The sequence below is a fragment of the Sceloporus occidentalis genome, unplaced genomic scaffold, assembly GCF_023333645.1.
Source record: "Sceloporus occidentalis isolate IW3139 unplaced genomic scaffold, rSceOcc1.0.p SCAF_10, whole genome shotgun sequence".
Lineage (NCBI taxonomy): Eukaryota > Metazoa > Chordata > Lepidosauria > Squamata > Phrynosomatidae > Sceloporus > Sceloporus occidentalis.
This window is the reverse complement of record NW_028316990.1, coordinates 36,406,284-36,419,901: the sequence shown is the minus strand read 5'-3', so window position 1 is coordinate 36,419,901 and position 13,618 is coordinate 36,406,284. Positions and strand designations below refer to the sequence as shown.

At 40.2% G+C, this 13,618-nt stretch overlaps 1 protein-coding gene across 2 annotated transcripts in view; it reads right to left on the bottom strand.

The window, feature by feature from the left end:
• The window catches only part of LOC149306482 (mitotic spindle assembly checkpoint protein MAD1-like), a 366,682-nt gene that overhangs the window by 333,505 nt on the left and 19,559 nt on the right, over positions 1–13,618 (bottom strand). For both annotated transcript variants that reach the window (XR_016282433.1, XM_089539539.1), the window contains exon 10: positions 927–1,013. Coding sequence is in view for 1 of the 2 variants with exons in the window: in XM_089539539.1 (XP_089395665.1) it covers positions 927–1,013 (87 nt within the window). In the remaining variant the exon portion in view is untranslated. The remainder of the gene's footprint in view (positions 1–926; positions 1,014–13,618) is intronic.

Below are 13,618 nucleotides of genomic sequence, written 5' to 3'. Positions count from 1 at the left end.
ATAGATGGTACTTGTCCCCAAAACACCAGAGGAAAAATAGTAATTGCTCATCCTCTACAAGAGATCATTTAAGATGTGCTGATCTGGAACATCCAATATGATAGCTCCCAATTCAGGTATATTTGCACATCCAGACATGGAATCACTATGCCTGAACCTCTTTCTCTTGACTAGCACCAAATCTAGCTACAGTTCAATTGTATTCAAATCTGACAGGCCACAAAGACAATGCAAAATTGCTAAAGAAATACAAGTCTAAACGGTAGAAAATTATTACACTACCATTGATTTTACGGACAAGATTTTTAATAGTTCTGCATAGGTTTAAAAACAGCAGACCAGAACTGAACCAGGTGGTTTGCACATATTTTTATAACTCCATAGCTACTCATAATTCGAGGCCAGCAATATCAAATAGCTTCCCACATTGGTGCCACATCTCTAATTAGTATTCCTGCTCCTGCAAAGTGTAACCCATGAACCAAAACAAGAGATATAAAATGCAAAGAGAGCAATACACCAACCCTTTTGATCATGGTCTGGTGTTTTCCGCTGCAAAATCTTTTTCATTTACCTTAGAGCTGCTATATAACTACATCCTGACCTTGCAGATGACTCAAAACCTATTCAAGCTGCAGAGACAAATGGGATTTGAAAGTACTGGCTTTTGCTCATTTCCCCAATGGTTTTCAAAACCACAATTATTCACAAAAGTACGGAGGCCCAATGGCATTCTTTTTGCAGTATGAGCCTCACAATGACAAACTAATACAGGCAAATCTCTCTTGTTGGTGCACATCCAGACTGGGGTTCATGCTAGCTAAGCACCAGCACGTCCCAGTGAGTCTTGAACTAGAATATACATCCTTTCTGCTTGACAAACATTGCAGTGCCTATTAAAATGCAATCTCTGTTGACAGCCCTACCTGCTGGAGATGGCAGAGTTCTGTTCTTTCAGAACAATTTCCCGTTGCTGAAGGGCAACAACATGCCTGGAGAGATCATCGGGGCTCCTAAACAAGTGGAAGACACACAATGCATGGTTAGAGAAACTTAGATGTAGTAGCCACTAGAAATGGCAGGGTTTCATTGCATAGAAATACATATTTATTAAAAAACAAAAACAAATGGGCCACAGTAGAAGTTCACACATATACAGAGATGCTTATCTTTCCTTAATGGAAAATACTGTTATTATTTAGAAAGCCCCCAGGTAGACCAAGGGATACAATACATAACACCAGATATATCACAATCATGCCCTGACATTTGCTTTTACTGAACAGAAACAAATACCTAGACCCAATGTTTCACTGTCCGCAGCAACAACCAGTCCACCAGACTGCAACTGAGAAGACAAGAAGGGAAGCTTTGCCATTCTTTCAGTCCTTCTGGAGGACCACCTACATCACGCTCTTCTCTCAGTTTCCATCACAGGCAGCCAGTCTAGTGTCCGACAACCAAAGGAGATGAAGCAAGACCATTCTTGCTTCAGACAAAGACCTGCTAAATTATTGTTGAGTCTTCTCTGACCAAGACCGAAAGAGATGAAGCAACAAGGGCATTCCTACTACTCTCCAGTGTGTTTGTTTTGCATCTTTGTTTTACACTGGACGTCTAAAAAGAGGAGATGCCATTTTTACTGACTGTATGTAAGGTGCTGTGAGATACTTTCTACTTGAGGAATAGGATAAAAATGCTTCAGTCAATGAATATGTTGGTATGATTTGGAACATGCAGGATTGTACATTGATTTGGCCACTGGTGTTGAGAATTGGCTCCAGGCAGACCATCAGACAAAGAACCTTCTGCATATTTCAAGATACTCCGTTCTTGCCTCACTTCCCATTTTAGGCACGAATGAACCACAAACCCAGTGCAAAAAGTTGGACTGGTATCTTTTCTGAATGTATTACAAGTCTCTTCTATCCATACCAAATATTAAACTGGAGAACTTCCTTAAAAGCACACTCTCTTTTATTTGAACAGCAAACTAACATGTAACTGAAAGTAAATATGGCCTGTGAATAAAGGTTTCCACTGCAATAAAAGGCAACAATATAAAGCACCTCTGGGAAGAAACATGACAGTTTGAGTGATAAAAGATTGGGGAAAATACAAAAATGGTTCAGTATGCAAGAAAACCCAGTGACAGCCTTAGGGTCACTATAATTTGGAAATGACTTGAAGGCACACAACAACAACAACAACAACAACAACATTTCTTAAATTCAATAAGAACCCGAATTACTGTCTCATTTAACTAGTGATTAGAGCAACTCAATTTGTGAGCCAGAAGCAGACTTCTATGCGCTATTCAGCAGTGCCCTCTGTTGAGTCGAATTCTGAAAAACATTCATATACTCTAGTATAGCGGAAGGGATCCTTCAGTCCTCCAGATGTTGCAAGTCCCATCAATTTTAGGCAGCCGAACAAACAGTAAGGAATGGGGGAAGCTAGAGTCCAACAAGATCTCTACTGGAAGCTGAGCATGGTCAGCTACTGTATGGCTAGTACGTGTATGGAAGAACGGCACGGAATACCATTTCAGAGGAAGGAACTGGAAAACCAGCTCTGAGTGTTCCTTGACTAGTAATAATAATAATAATAATAATAATAATAATTTTTATTTGTATAAGAAATAAAGCCCTATGAAATTCATGGGGTCACCACAAGTCAGCAGGCATTTTGAAGGCATATACTCACGCATCAAATACCAAGCATTTACAATAATTTGAAATACTTTTGTTCTGGAGCCACTACTTCAACCACAGACACACAACCCAGATATCCTAAGAGGTGAACATGTGGCCTTCCAACCATTGTTGACTTGCAATTCCTAGCAGCTTTACTCAGCACAGCCTACTGTAATACGGATGATTGGGGCTGAAGCCCAGCAATGTCTGGAAGGTCACACATTCCCCGTTCTCTGCATAAGAAGTCTTCTTTCACTCTCTACAGAATCACCTCCCCATGCTGTAATGCTTTTACCTCTCGGCTACTTGAAGGATTAAGTAGAAACAATAGATGGAAGATTTTTGTGAGTTTTTCGGTCTATGTGGCCATGTTCTAGAAGAGTTTATTCCTGACCTTTCGCCAGCATCTGTGGCTGGCATCTTCTTTTCTCTGAATATCCAGCGACAGATGCCGGCAAAACGTCAGGAATAAACTCTTCCAGAACATGGTCACATAGAACAAAAAACCCACAAAAATTCTATGGATGCCCGCCATGAAAGCCTTCAACTTCACAACAGATGGAAAAGTCTACTTGAGGGGCAGTCTATTCTACTAAACTGCACACGATCATCATGGTAGGAGGCATTGCTCTACAAGTCTCTTTTTTGGGCCATCATCTACAAACTGCACTCACCCGGTCTGTCCCACTCTACCAAAAGGTGCCAACTTGTCAATGTATTCATACCCTCCTACCAGTTAGGGATCCTTTCCGTAGAGCTATCTTGTACAAGGTAAGAATTTTCAGCCATTACATTATAGACTTAACCATTAAAAACCGAACAGACAAGTGTATAATTAAGAAGTGAAGTATAGCAGAAACCAAACAATTTGAGAGAGAGAAAGGATAAAGGAAGGTTAGAGAGATTTAATTGCATTCATCAAACTGTGTTTCTCCATCTCAAGGGTCAGCAGTGCAGGAATTCAAGTACATCTAATTAAAAGCAGCCAAAGGCACACGACGAAGAGAAGCACAAGCAAACAGAGCACATTTTCTGCATATACCAAAGGTTATGACAACAGCACACCGTCCAGCAGAGACAACTGTTAATACAGTTGTTTTGAACAACATACTATTCCAGAAACAGGTAGAAACAAAAGAGGCATTAATTTCAAAACATGAAAGTGCGATATGAGAAGCAAATAGCGTTTGATCCAGGGCATGTTCATTTCCAAATAATCAAATCTTGGACTAAATGTAATATAATAAGAATCACCATATCCAGAAACCTTTGCCGCTGAAAACCATAATTTAAATCTAACCTTTCTTTTAAAAAGAAAGGATTGTTATTTCTCACAGTACATATTATTCCACAATATCCAGTCCAGGGAGATGTAATTTTAATACATTCCAAAATACAAATGAATAAATTGTAAAAATAGCCTTTAGAACTAACCATAGCCTCTAAAATACATGTATCTACGTACGTTAAAATGACTATTTAAAACAAACTGCTTCATAGGCTGATATTGTATGCCATGTTAAATTTACTTGCTGTATAAGCATTTGAATTTTTTACCAAACGTCAAAACACGCTCTACTGAAATATTATAGTAGTAGAAGAAGAAATCAATAAAGTATGCTATGCATGGTTTAAATATTACTGATATTTGCAAATTGCAAAACATTACTTGAAAACTACTTTTACTAGCATGTGTGTGTATTAATGTTTAAAGATCTTGCCACTAAATAGCAAACTTAATAGAAAGAAGTTTCCCTTACATAATTTAGACAGAGGGAGTGATGCAAAATGTAACATTCATTTCAGCATTCCCAAAGCTACATAGTTATCCGAAAATGTTAAAAGCTACATAGTTACGGGAAAATGTTGATTACAACTTTAATTTTCACTCATATTTTATTTATTCATTGTTTCATAAACCTAAGTTATGAAACAAAACACGTTTTTTAAGAACTTACTATGTCCCTGGAAAAACAAAATGCACAGAAGGAAAACTTCTAGACAAAACTTACTGTCTCTCAGTATTAAAGGTATTGCACTCTCTCGTCACATAAAGGAGAATTTAACCTTTTTATGGCCATCGACTTAAACAGAATACTCTTTAAATTCTAAACATGTCATGGCAGCCAGTGCGGTGCAGTGGTTTGAGTGTAGGCAGATTTTGGACATTGGGGTTTGAATCCCCAATCGGCCGTTGAAACCCACTGGTTGAAGTTGGGCAAGTCCCACACTCTCAGTCCCAGAAAAGGCCATGATAGTGTTGCCTTAGGGTTGCCATAAGTTGGAAATGACTTGCAGTGGTTCCCAAACTCTGGCCTTCCAGGTGTTTAGGACTTCAGCTCCCAGAATCCCAAACCATTGGCCAAGATGTCTTCCCAGAGTTTGGGAATCACTGCTTTAAGGAATGGCCATAAACTAATGTCTTCATACAATACAGAAGCAGTGACACCAGCTGTGTTTCTCCAGCACAAATTGTTCTTCGGTTTCATCAGATGTGTCTTATCATAGCCTTTACTTCACTTGGAAATTCAGAGTTGTTAACTTTTATTCAAGAATAAAAATTAACCTATTCACAAAGAATGAGGGGAAAGCAAGTACAAAAATATCAGCTACTCACAAATAAATCTTGGCACCCATAAATACAGTTTTTGCCAACTTGTCCCAATAAGTAAAGTACTATACAGATGGATTTTTAAAAACATGGTGAGAACCTCCTCATTATCCAGTCAGAAATAACCAGCATTTAGAATCCAAGGAAAAAAAGATTTACCCTTAAGGTACACATTAGACCAGCGTCGAAGTTAAGGGAATAAAAGCCAAAAAATCACTCTTAAGAAAAGCTCTTTGCATTTCTTTGAAGTACACATAATTTAAAAAGGAATAATTTAAAGATGATTTTAGAAATCTGAAACCACCCAAATGGGGCAAGAACATCGTGGCAAGCAGCTCCAACACTGTCTCTTACCTTCCAAAACTGGTGTTTTGCACAAGCTGTGAACCAGGTTCAGATTTCACACTACACTAAGCCTCAGCTCACCGTTTCTTTTCCTGGAAATGCCAACTTGCAGGGGTGTTTTGTGCGTTTGGGGGGCCACTGAGTTATATGAAGTACCACATCATTTAAATCCCTATTCTGAATGACCAAATTCCGCTTAGCGCCAAAACAGCAAGAGCTAAACACATGCAAGGGAGTAACACTGATTATCAGGAGCTGAGTATGAGAAAAGCCAAGAACTCAGCAATGCAAGACTACCGTTTTTAAAAGCAGTATAATATTAAAGGGGGGAAGATAGAAAAGGAATCTGTCAAAAGACTGGACGGCACAGATTTTGTTTTCCTTTCAAATTACAATTTACAGCCCACTTGACAGGACCGCTGCTCTTCTCACGGAAGTCATCAAAACAACATCCTTCACTTAAATAGCATCCAGGAATTGAGTTTGTGTTTATTTTTCAAGGTTCCAAGGTATCTCAGAGTAGTTATCATTTGACACTCCAGACTTGAGAAAACAAAATGTACAGAAAGGGAAAAGGGAAAACAAAACTATCACCAATGCATCACACTATATTAGAAATTATAGGCATCTTCCTTGCCCCAGAGCTTGGACTTCAGCAGCAGTCAAGAGGGGACCCAAAATTTCAGGGCCTGTCACCGCCTCCAACTCCAGAAAGAAATTGCACATAGAGGTCTGGGAGCCTTTTTAATCTGGTCTTAAGGCGACATTTGGAAGATTCGGTTTATTCCAATTAATTCAGTACACAGATAAATTGCTGGTAACCAAGGAAAAGACTGACCCTTCCACTCTTAATGATGGCAAGCGCATCTGTGTACAAGCTCCGTTTCTATTGCAGCTTCCCCAGAGTGATGCACTTTAATTACTTTGCTGTTGCACTTCACCAAAGTTCACAAACAGAGGGCTGACCAGTAAAAGAGATGGAAGGCAAGCTGACCCACCTCTCTTCGCCCTTCTCTGTTTTCGCTAGACCTCCTCCTAGCCACCTTTCTCATCTTCAGCACTGAAGTTAATGGGGTTTTTTATATATATAAATAATGAGGAGCAAGGCCAAATCCTCCACATCTCAATGAGATTTATGAAACAGCAGAGTAAATTACCTCAGGTGCAAAGTATTTCAAGTTTTCCTTACAGTTTTCCTTACAGCACATAGAGAGAGCCGCAAATGTAAGCACAGGTGATCCAAGATCAGATCTTTCCCTCCAAGGCTAGAGCTATGTCTCTGATCACAGACAGGGATTCCTCGTCCATTCTATGACCCTAAGACATTCTGTGGGTTCCCCAGCCCACTAGTTTGGCTGGGGTTTTTCCATGGGGAGTTGTAGTGGTTATTCTGACAAAGTTTTTGCACTTTTGCAAACCTTTTGATGCTTCTTCTCTGGCACATCGGAGACCTCGTTTTGCCCACACGAGCAACAGCTGTCAAAACATAAAGAGGAAGATGGCTTTCCTTCCAGATATGAGTGGCTGTTTTCTTGACCAAAATCTCAGAAACCCATTTAAGACATGCAACAGTAGCACCACAACCATCACAATATCAAGTGACCTATATATGTGTACATCTGTGTGCGTATGTACCGATCAATCCATCTGGGCCAAGTGGGGTATATAAAACTTAGCACACATGCACACTACTCAACAGTCCTCCATGAACTGAGTCTCACAGTCTCACTCAACTGTCCAGAAGCTGGCGACTCAGCTTCAGGAAAAATGAATTATACGCCTCCCCAGACACATGTAAATAAAATGAAGAACATTTCAGATTTAAAGTCACTGCCTTCAGACTCTTCTTTCCCAGCTCAGGGAGGATTAAGCGGACTTCAAAGCAGCCCCAGCGCCAATTAAACCAGTGTGACCACCCCAGGGATGCCAGCCGATGCCTCTGATTAGCAAGATGCACTCTTTGAACTGTTTAGCTATGGAAAAAGAAGGCTTGCCGAACTTTAAACAAATGCAGCGATTCTCTATGGGGTTTAAAGCACATCTTTTTAATATATATATGCACATGTTTGGATGCAAGGACAAATTACAGCTCAGGTCCAAAGCTTCGTGGAAGCTCCTTAAGAGGTCAACCGTCAACGCTTTGGACCTGAAAGTACAAAGTGAACCACACAAAAACTCTTGCCAGACTCCTAGTAGAAAGGACAGCCAATTAAATGCACGGCTTCTTTAGTCTGCTCGATTTTGCAGCTAGAATTATTAGGTCAGAGGAGACAATCCACGTGGAATGTAGGAAGCCGCCTTGGCTATGTCATTAATCCATTTAGGTCAGTACTGTCTATCCTGACTAGCCATGCCTCTTAAGGATTTCAAATAGGAGATTTTACTAACCCTACATGAATGAGGCTGGAACTGAACTCAGAACATCCCACATGCAAAGGTCTGCTCTACCACTGAGCTATCACTCTTTTCTGCACACAGCCAGAAAGCTTCTTTTCTTCTTTTGGCTATCCAAAATGCTTTTTTGTCATGTCCTCCCAATCCCAACCAATATATTTTGTACTATGATCCAGCCTGGACAAAATACATGGCAATTAAGATGGGTTATGGATGGGCTTTCATGATCTAAGCAAAATATTTCTTAAGCTATGGGTGGGAATGACAATTCTGTGATAGTGCATGGACGCTGCAGTGAGGGTTGAAGTTTAATTCCCGGCTTCTCTAGTGAGAAGGTGATGGGAAACACCTCTGCCCAAGTCTGCCAGTCAAAGCAGATAGTTGTAGAGCATACACTCCCTTTCTCTAAATCCATCTCTCCCTTTCTATAAAAGGAACAAGAGGTCCTTGCAAAAGATGACAAAGGCTGAATATTTATCATGTGGTGCATTCCCAGTTACACTATCTGCAGAGCTCCCATGCTTTCTTATTGTACAAAAGCACTAGGTGCCAGTACATTTCATGAGTATGCAGCTTTTTACATTTTACGTTTCTCTTTCTTCAGCAAAAACAGATGGAACCACTTCATGACAACTTGATTGTCTTGGTACATATGCTCAAAATATAGACACACAGCTTGGAAATGTTCTTTTTGACTACAGTTCCCATAATCCCTTAGCAAGCATGAGCCCAGAAGTTTAAAAAGGAACCTTTCCAAGTTTCTGATTATGTGAAAGTTGTCACATCCAAAACAGTGACGGACATTAGTACAAGCGGTAAAGAATGAGCATCTGTCTTAGAGCCAAAGGCATTCAATGCTAAGTGGATATAATAAACCCTTGAAAAGAAGCCAACTCCCATCACCATCATCCATAAATAATGCATAATTCACTCCAGAAAGAAATTGAAGCAGACTTGAAGACTCATTCATAGAAAGTGAACTGCTGGAGAGTAATCGCATTAAAGATGTAAACAGTGGCATTTCAGCAATTACTGTTCTTCGTTGCCAGCTTACTCCCCAGCAAACTGGTACATTGCTTTCGTTGCTCGCCTCAGACACTGAGCTCAGATCAGCCAAACACCATTACAACTCCCTGTATCTTTGCCACAGGCTCCTGTGACTAGGATTAAGATAAGGGCTGGATCACTGTCACAGACATGCTGACATCTCCTCCGCACAGCTCCTGGAAATGAAGTTTTTGAGAAATTTCCCTGCCTAATGTGCTCTTTCGGCATTTGCCAATGTGAAAAGGCAATGCATCTAGAGCACCATCAACAAACAGTCTGCAGTGGCACTGGAAGAGAAAAGCAAGTGGGCTCATCTTTTATTTTGATTTGCAGTTTTCTTCGAAATGCCATTAAACACTGATTTCCTCAGACTGAATGACAAATTTAATAGATGCGTCACTATCTTTTCTTCACAGATGACTGAGTGATATTTGCATAAAACAAATGTCTATACAGGCTCTACATTACAAACCAACAAATATATTGCAGCAACAAATGCATCTAAGTAGGGTTTCATTTATGTTTATACATTTGCCAGTTGCCAGCTATGCCATCACTTTTCAGTCAGCCCTCCCTGTCCATGGATTTTTTTATTCACGGATTCAAGCATCCAGAGTTTGAAAATATTTAAAATATATATAATTTCCAAAAAGCAAACCCTGATTTGCCATTTTATACAAGCCCCACCATCTTACTGTCCCACTGTATTTAATGGGACTTGAGTATCCAGCCTAAAGTGGATATGACTAAACACATGACAGAAACAGCTTACAATCAGACAAATCACTATTTTTAACTGGAACCATAAAAGATGAGAGTGTCTTTGAGTACTGGATTAGGACTCTAAAAGACCAGGGTTTGAATCCCTGTTCTGCCATGAAAACCCACTGAGCGTCTTTGAGCAACTCTCGCTCATCCTCAGAAGAAGGCAATGGCAAAACCCCTCTGGACAAATCTTGCTAAGAAACCCCCATATTGCATTACAGCCACCATAAGTTGGAAACAACTTAAAGGTACTCAATAACAGAAAACGATATGCTTTTATGCCCTTCGTAAATGCCAATGCTGAACTGACTTTGTAAACGTTAACTGGAAGAGAGTGAATGTAGTTATAAGAATCATAAGTACACTCAATTCCTTCCCAAAAATGTCAACAACATTCAAGTTTACAGCTGGCTTCAGAAACTGTCCTTTATCAATACTAGCTGAGTGTCACCAAAAAATGAAAAAGGGGTTGTTGCTGTTGTTTTGTATGAGGCTGGATCAGGGCTCTTCTACTGAATGTGTTTCTCTCCAGTAGAAGTGAAGGAAGACAAGAGGGATTCTCTTTTCCTCTCGCCCCGCAGCCACCTGCAGTCACATCATGCCCCAAGGAGACGGCAGAAGGGGATTTCATTAATAAATTTATTTCAACACTTTTCAATGGTGCTGAAAAAATTATGCAAATCCATTTGTAATTAGGTTTAAAAATTCCATTTCATGGGATAATCAGACTTCAAAAAACTCAATTTTAGTTTTAATCAGATTTTAACAAGGATATTAACTCCATTTCGTTCAGAGGAGACAGAAATGGCGAATTTAACACAAAATTTATTCAAGCTTAGCCCTAGGAGATAATTAAATAAAATTAATTTGGCAAGGGCTGTCTGTAAATGGAGGCATTCCAGACACCAAAGCATGCTTCTGAAAGAAACAAATGCAGCCCAATGCTGTATAAACAGAGGCAAAAGCGTATTGTTCAGGCAGGAGGAAAATCTGAAGTCTTCTCCAAAGCAAGGCAACCAGAGCCTGCCAGCTGCTTCTAAGGAACAGTACATTGCAGAGAAGATAGGATTGGATTGGAGAGTCTGCCTTGTTTGGTTCAGCTTCTTGAATTTGCATGGGAAACAAAAGAGTCTCACAACAGGGACTGAAGCTAGTACAAAAGGATCCAAAGCTACCACAGGTAATGATATTCTTGGATCTACTGAGTGGCAGTTGTATATCACTTTATATTGTACAAAGCATGCCAGATGCAACTGTTTATCCTTTGGGGGGGAATTTGTCACTAAAAAGGACCCACACGATTGTGGGTGCTGGGACTTTGGGGCTAAGCAAGGCTGGGCAGGCACAAAAAAGTCAATTAAGGCCCCATACAGACAGGCCAAAATAAGGCTGCTTCGGGTCAGTTTGGAGGTATGTTGTTTAAATGATGCATGTGTCCTAAGAGTCCGGAAGCTGTGCCAAAGCCACGATCCAGTCCTAAGGACTAAAGCTCAGTTTCGGCGCAGCTTCCGGACTCTTAGGATGCATGCATCACTTAAACAGCATAACTCCAAAGTGACTTGAAGCAGCTTTATTTTGGCCTGTCTGTATGGGGCCAAAGATTTTGCACATCCCTGTATTAAACAGTACAATTTAGTTCGATGTAGGCATCAATAAACCTATTTTCTAGCGACAGTCAAAGTTACTTGACAACTTTGGATTTCAAATCTGACTGGCGCTCAATTATCCAATTCAACTCGTATTGACCTAGCTTTAGTCAGTGCTGGTGGAATTCAAAGATATAGCCATTTTAGTCTGTAGAATCAGTATGTGGAGGGATCTTGTAGCACCTTTGAGATTAACTGAAAAGAAGTTGGCAGCATGAACTTTTGTAGACTTCAGCCTACTGCCTCAGATGCATTTATAAGACCTCAGGACTTTACAAGATCTCTCTACATGTAGTAAGTGGCAAACTGTGGGAAAACAGAGCAGAAAGCTTTCCACACTGTACCTCTTAAACTTGGAAACGGAGTGCTGCAATAATACATTCTCTTCCTAGGAAGTGCTTCTCATGACAGGCTTTCCAGGTCCTTCAAGAGACGGCATTCTCCAGTGCCAGTTCCTTAAACAAGCTGACAACATTGTCATTAACACAAAAATGGCAGCACTGCAGAAGGGGGTTAACTGTTGGAGAAAGCCACTAGATGGAATAATTTTAATTACCAGTAGGCTTTATGCCAACACCAAGTGCAGCAGAAGTCTACTGGGGGCAGCCGCAAAACTGGGAATAACAATGCATATGCAAACCACGTACCCAAATGTAATGTGAGCAAGTGGATGCATGCTTGCCAAAACTGAGCAAGGAAATTCATAAATAAATAAACCAGCTTCCAATTCCCTGACTTCCTTTGGAACAACACTCTAAAATAAAATAAAAATGAGTGACTCAGTTCCAATCCTCTAGTAAGGATCCAAAATCTCAAGTGCATACCGCGCAAACCCAACTGTTAGTTAATTTTTCATTTGTCACTGAACCCCTAGAACTTCATACAATCGCTTCTGTAGATCCTCGCCTGGAGAAGATACCTTTGGGATATGGGTAACAATCTCAATGTCATTCTACAATAAAGAACTGGTGCGAAGAGTCATGCGTCATTGTCGCTCTTGTTGAACGCATGGGTGCTTGCCACTTCACAATGTGTGAAGCTGCTCCAAGAAGCACCATGTCTTGTGTAAGTTAACTTGCACCCAGCTGTGAAAAGTTTGGCTCCGTTCTCTACTAGGTTTTTCAAAATACTGCACTGGCAATTTTCACCTTCTAGATCAGCAGTTTAAAATTTGCTGCTAAGAGCCATTTCCAGGTTTCTGCTGAACATACAAATTCAATGGAGCCTTATCATATCCAACATTTACTTCAAAACCCTAAGTTTTCACAAATTTCAAAGCAACAATTCCCTGAATCGGCTCGTCCTGTGCCAGCTTTCATTTAGCTTGCTAACTTCAAGCAGAAACATCTTCTCCAGACTGCAAGCCTTTCCCAGTATCTCTCAGAGGTAAGCACAGTACACCAGAGGAAAGATGAAAGAGCAGCCAGAAGGTTTGAGAGCAAATTAAACGCACAATGGAAAAGGTTAAACCAAGCCTTTATTTTTCAGAGGTTCTTACTATTTTACCACTTTTACAATGCTACTTCTATCAAAAAAAACATTATAAAAAGAAAGAAAAAACTGCAATGCATAAATTTGCTAGAATATCAATATCAACTCGCCATTTGCTGCATCAGCTTCTTATTTGATTCAGAATTCAATGCCAGGTGAAGGGTTTGACAGACTACACTCTCAACGCATTGTGGCCAACTTATCTGAAAAATCATCTCTTCCCATATAAATATGCAACTTCAGTTTCCAGTGTATATCCCACCATACATAGAAGCTAGGCTGTTATGTACATGAGACAAGGCTTTCTCTACAGTTGTGGAACTCTGTCACTTCTACCTTCTCTAACATCGTTGTCTTTCCTAGTGATTCATGCCTTCTCATGATGTGGCCAAAGTACAACAGTTTCAGTTTACCCATCCTGGCTTCCAGCAAGATTTCGGCTTGATCTCTTCTAGAACCCATTTGTTTGTCTTCTTGGCCATCCACAGTAACCTCAGCAATCTTCTCCAGCAACACATCTCCAATGAGTTGATTTTCTTTCTATCGTCTTTCTTCACTGTCCAGCTTTCACATCCATCCATGGTGATGGGAAATACAATGGCTTGGACAATCCTAACTTTGGT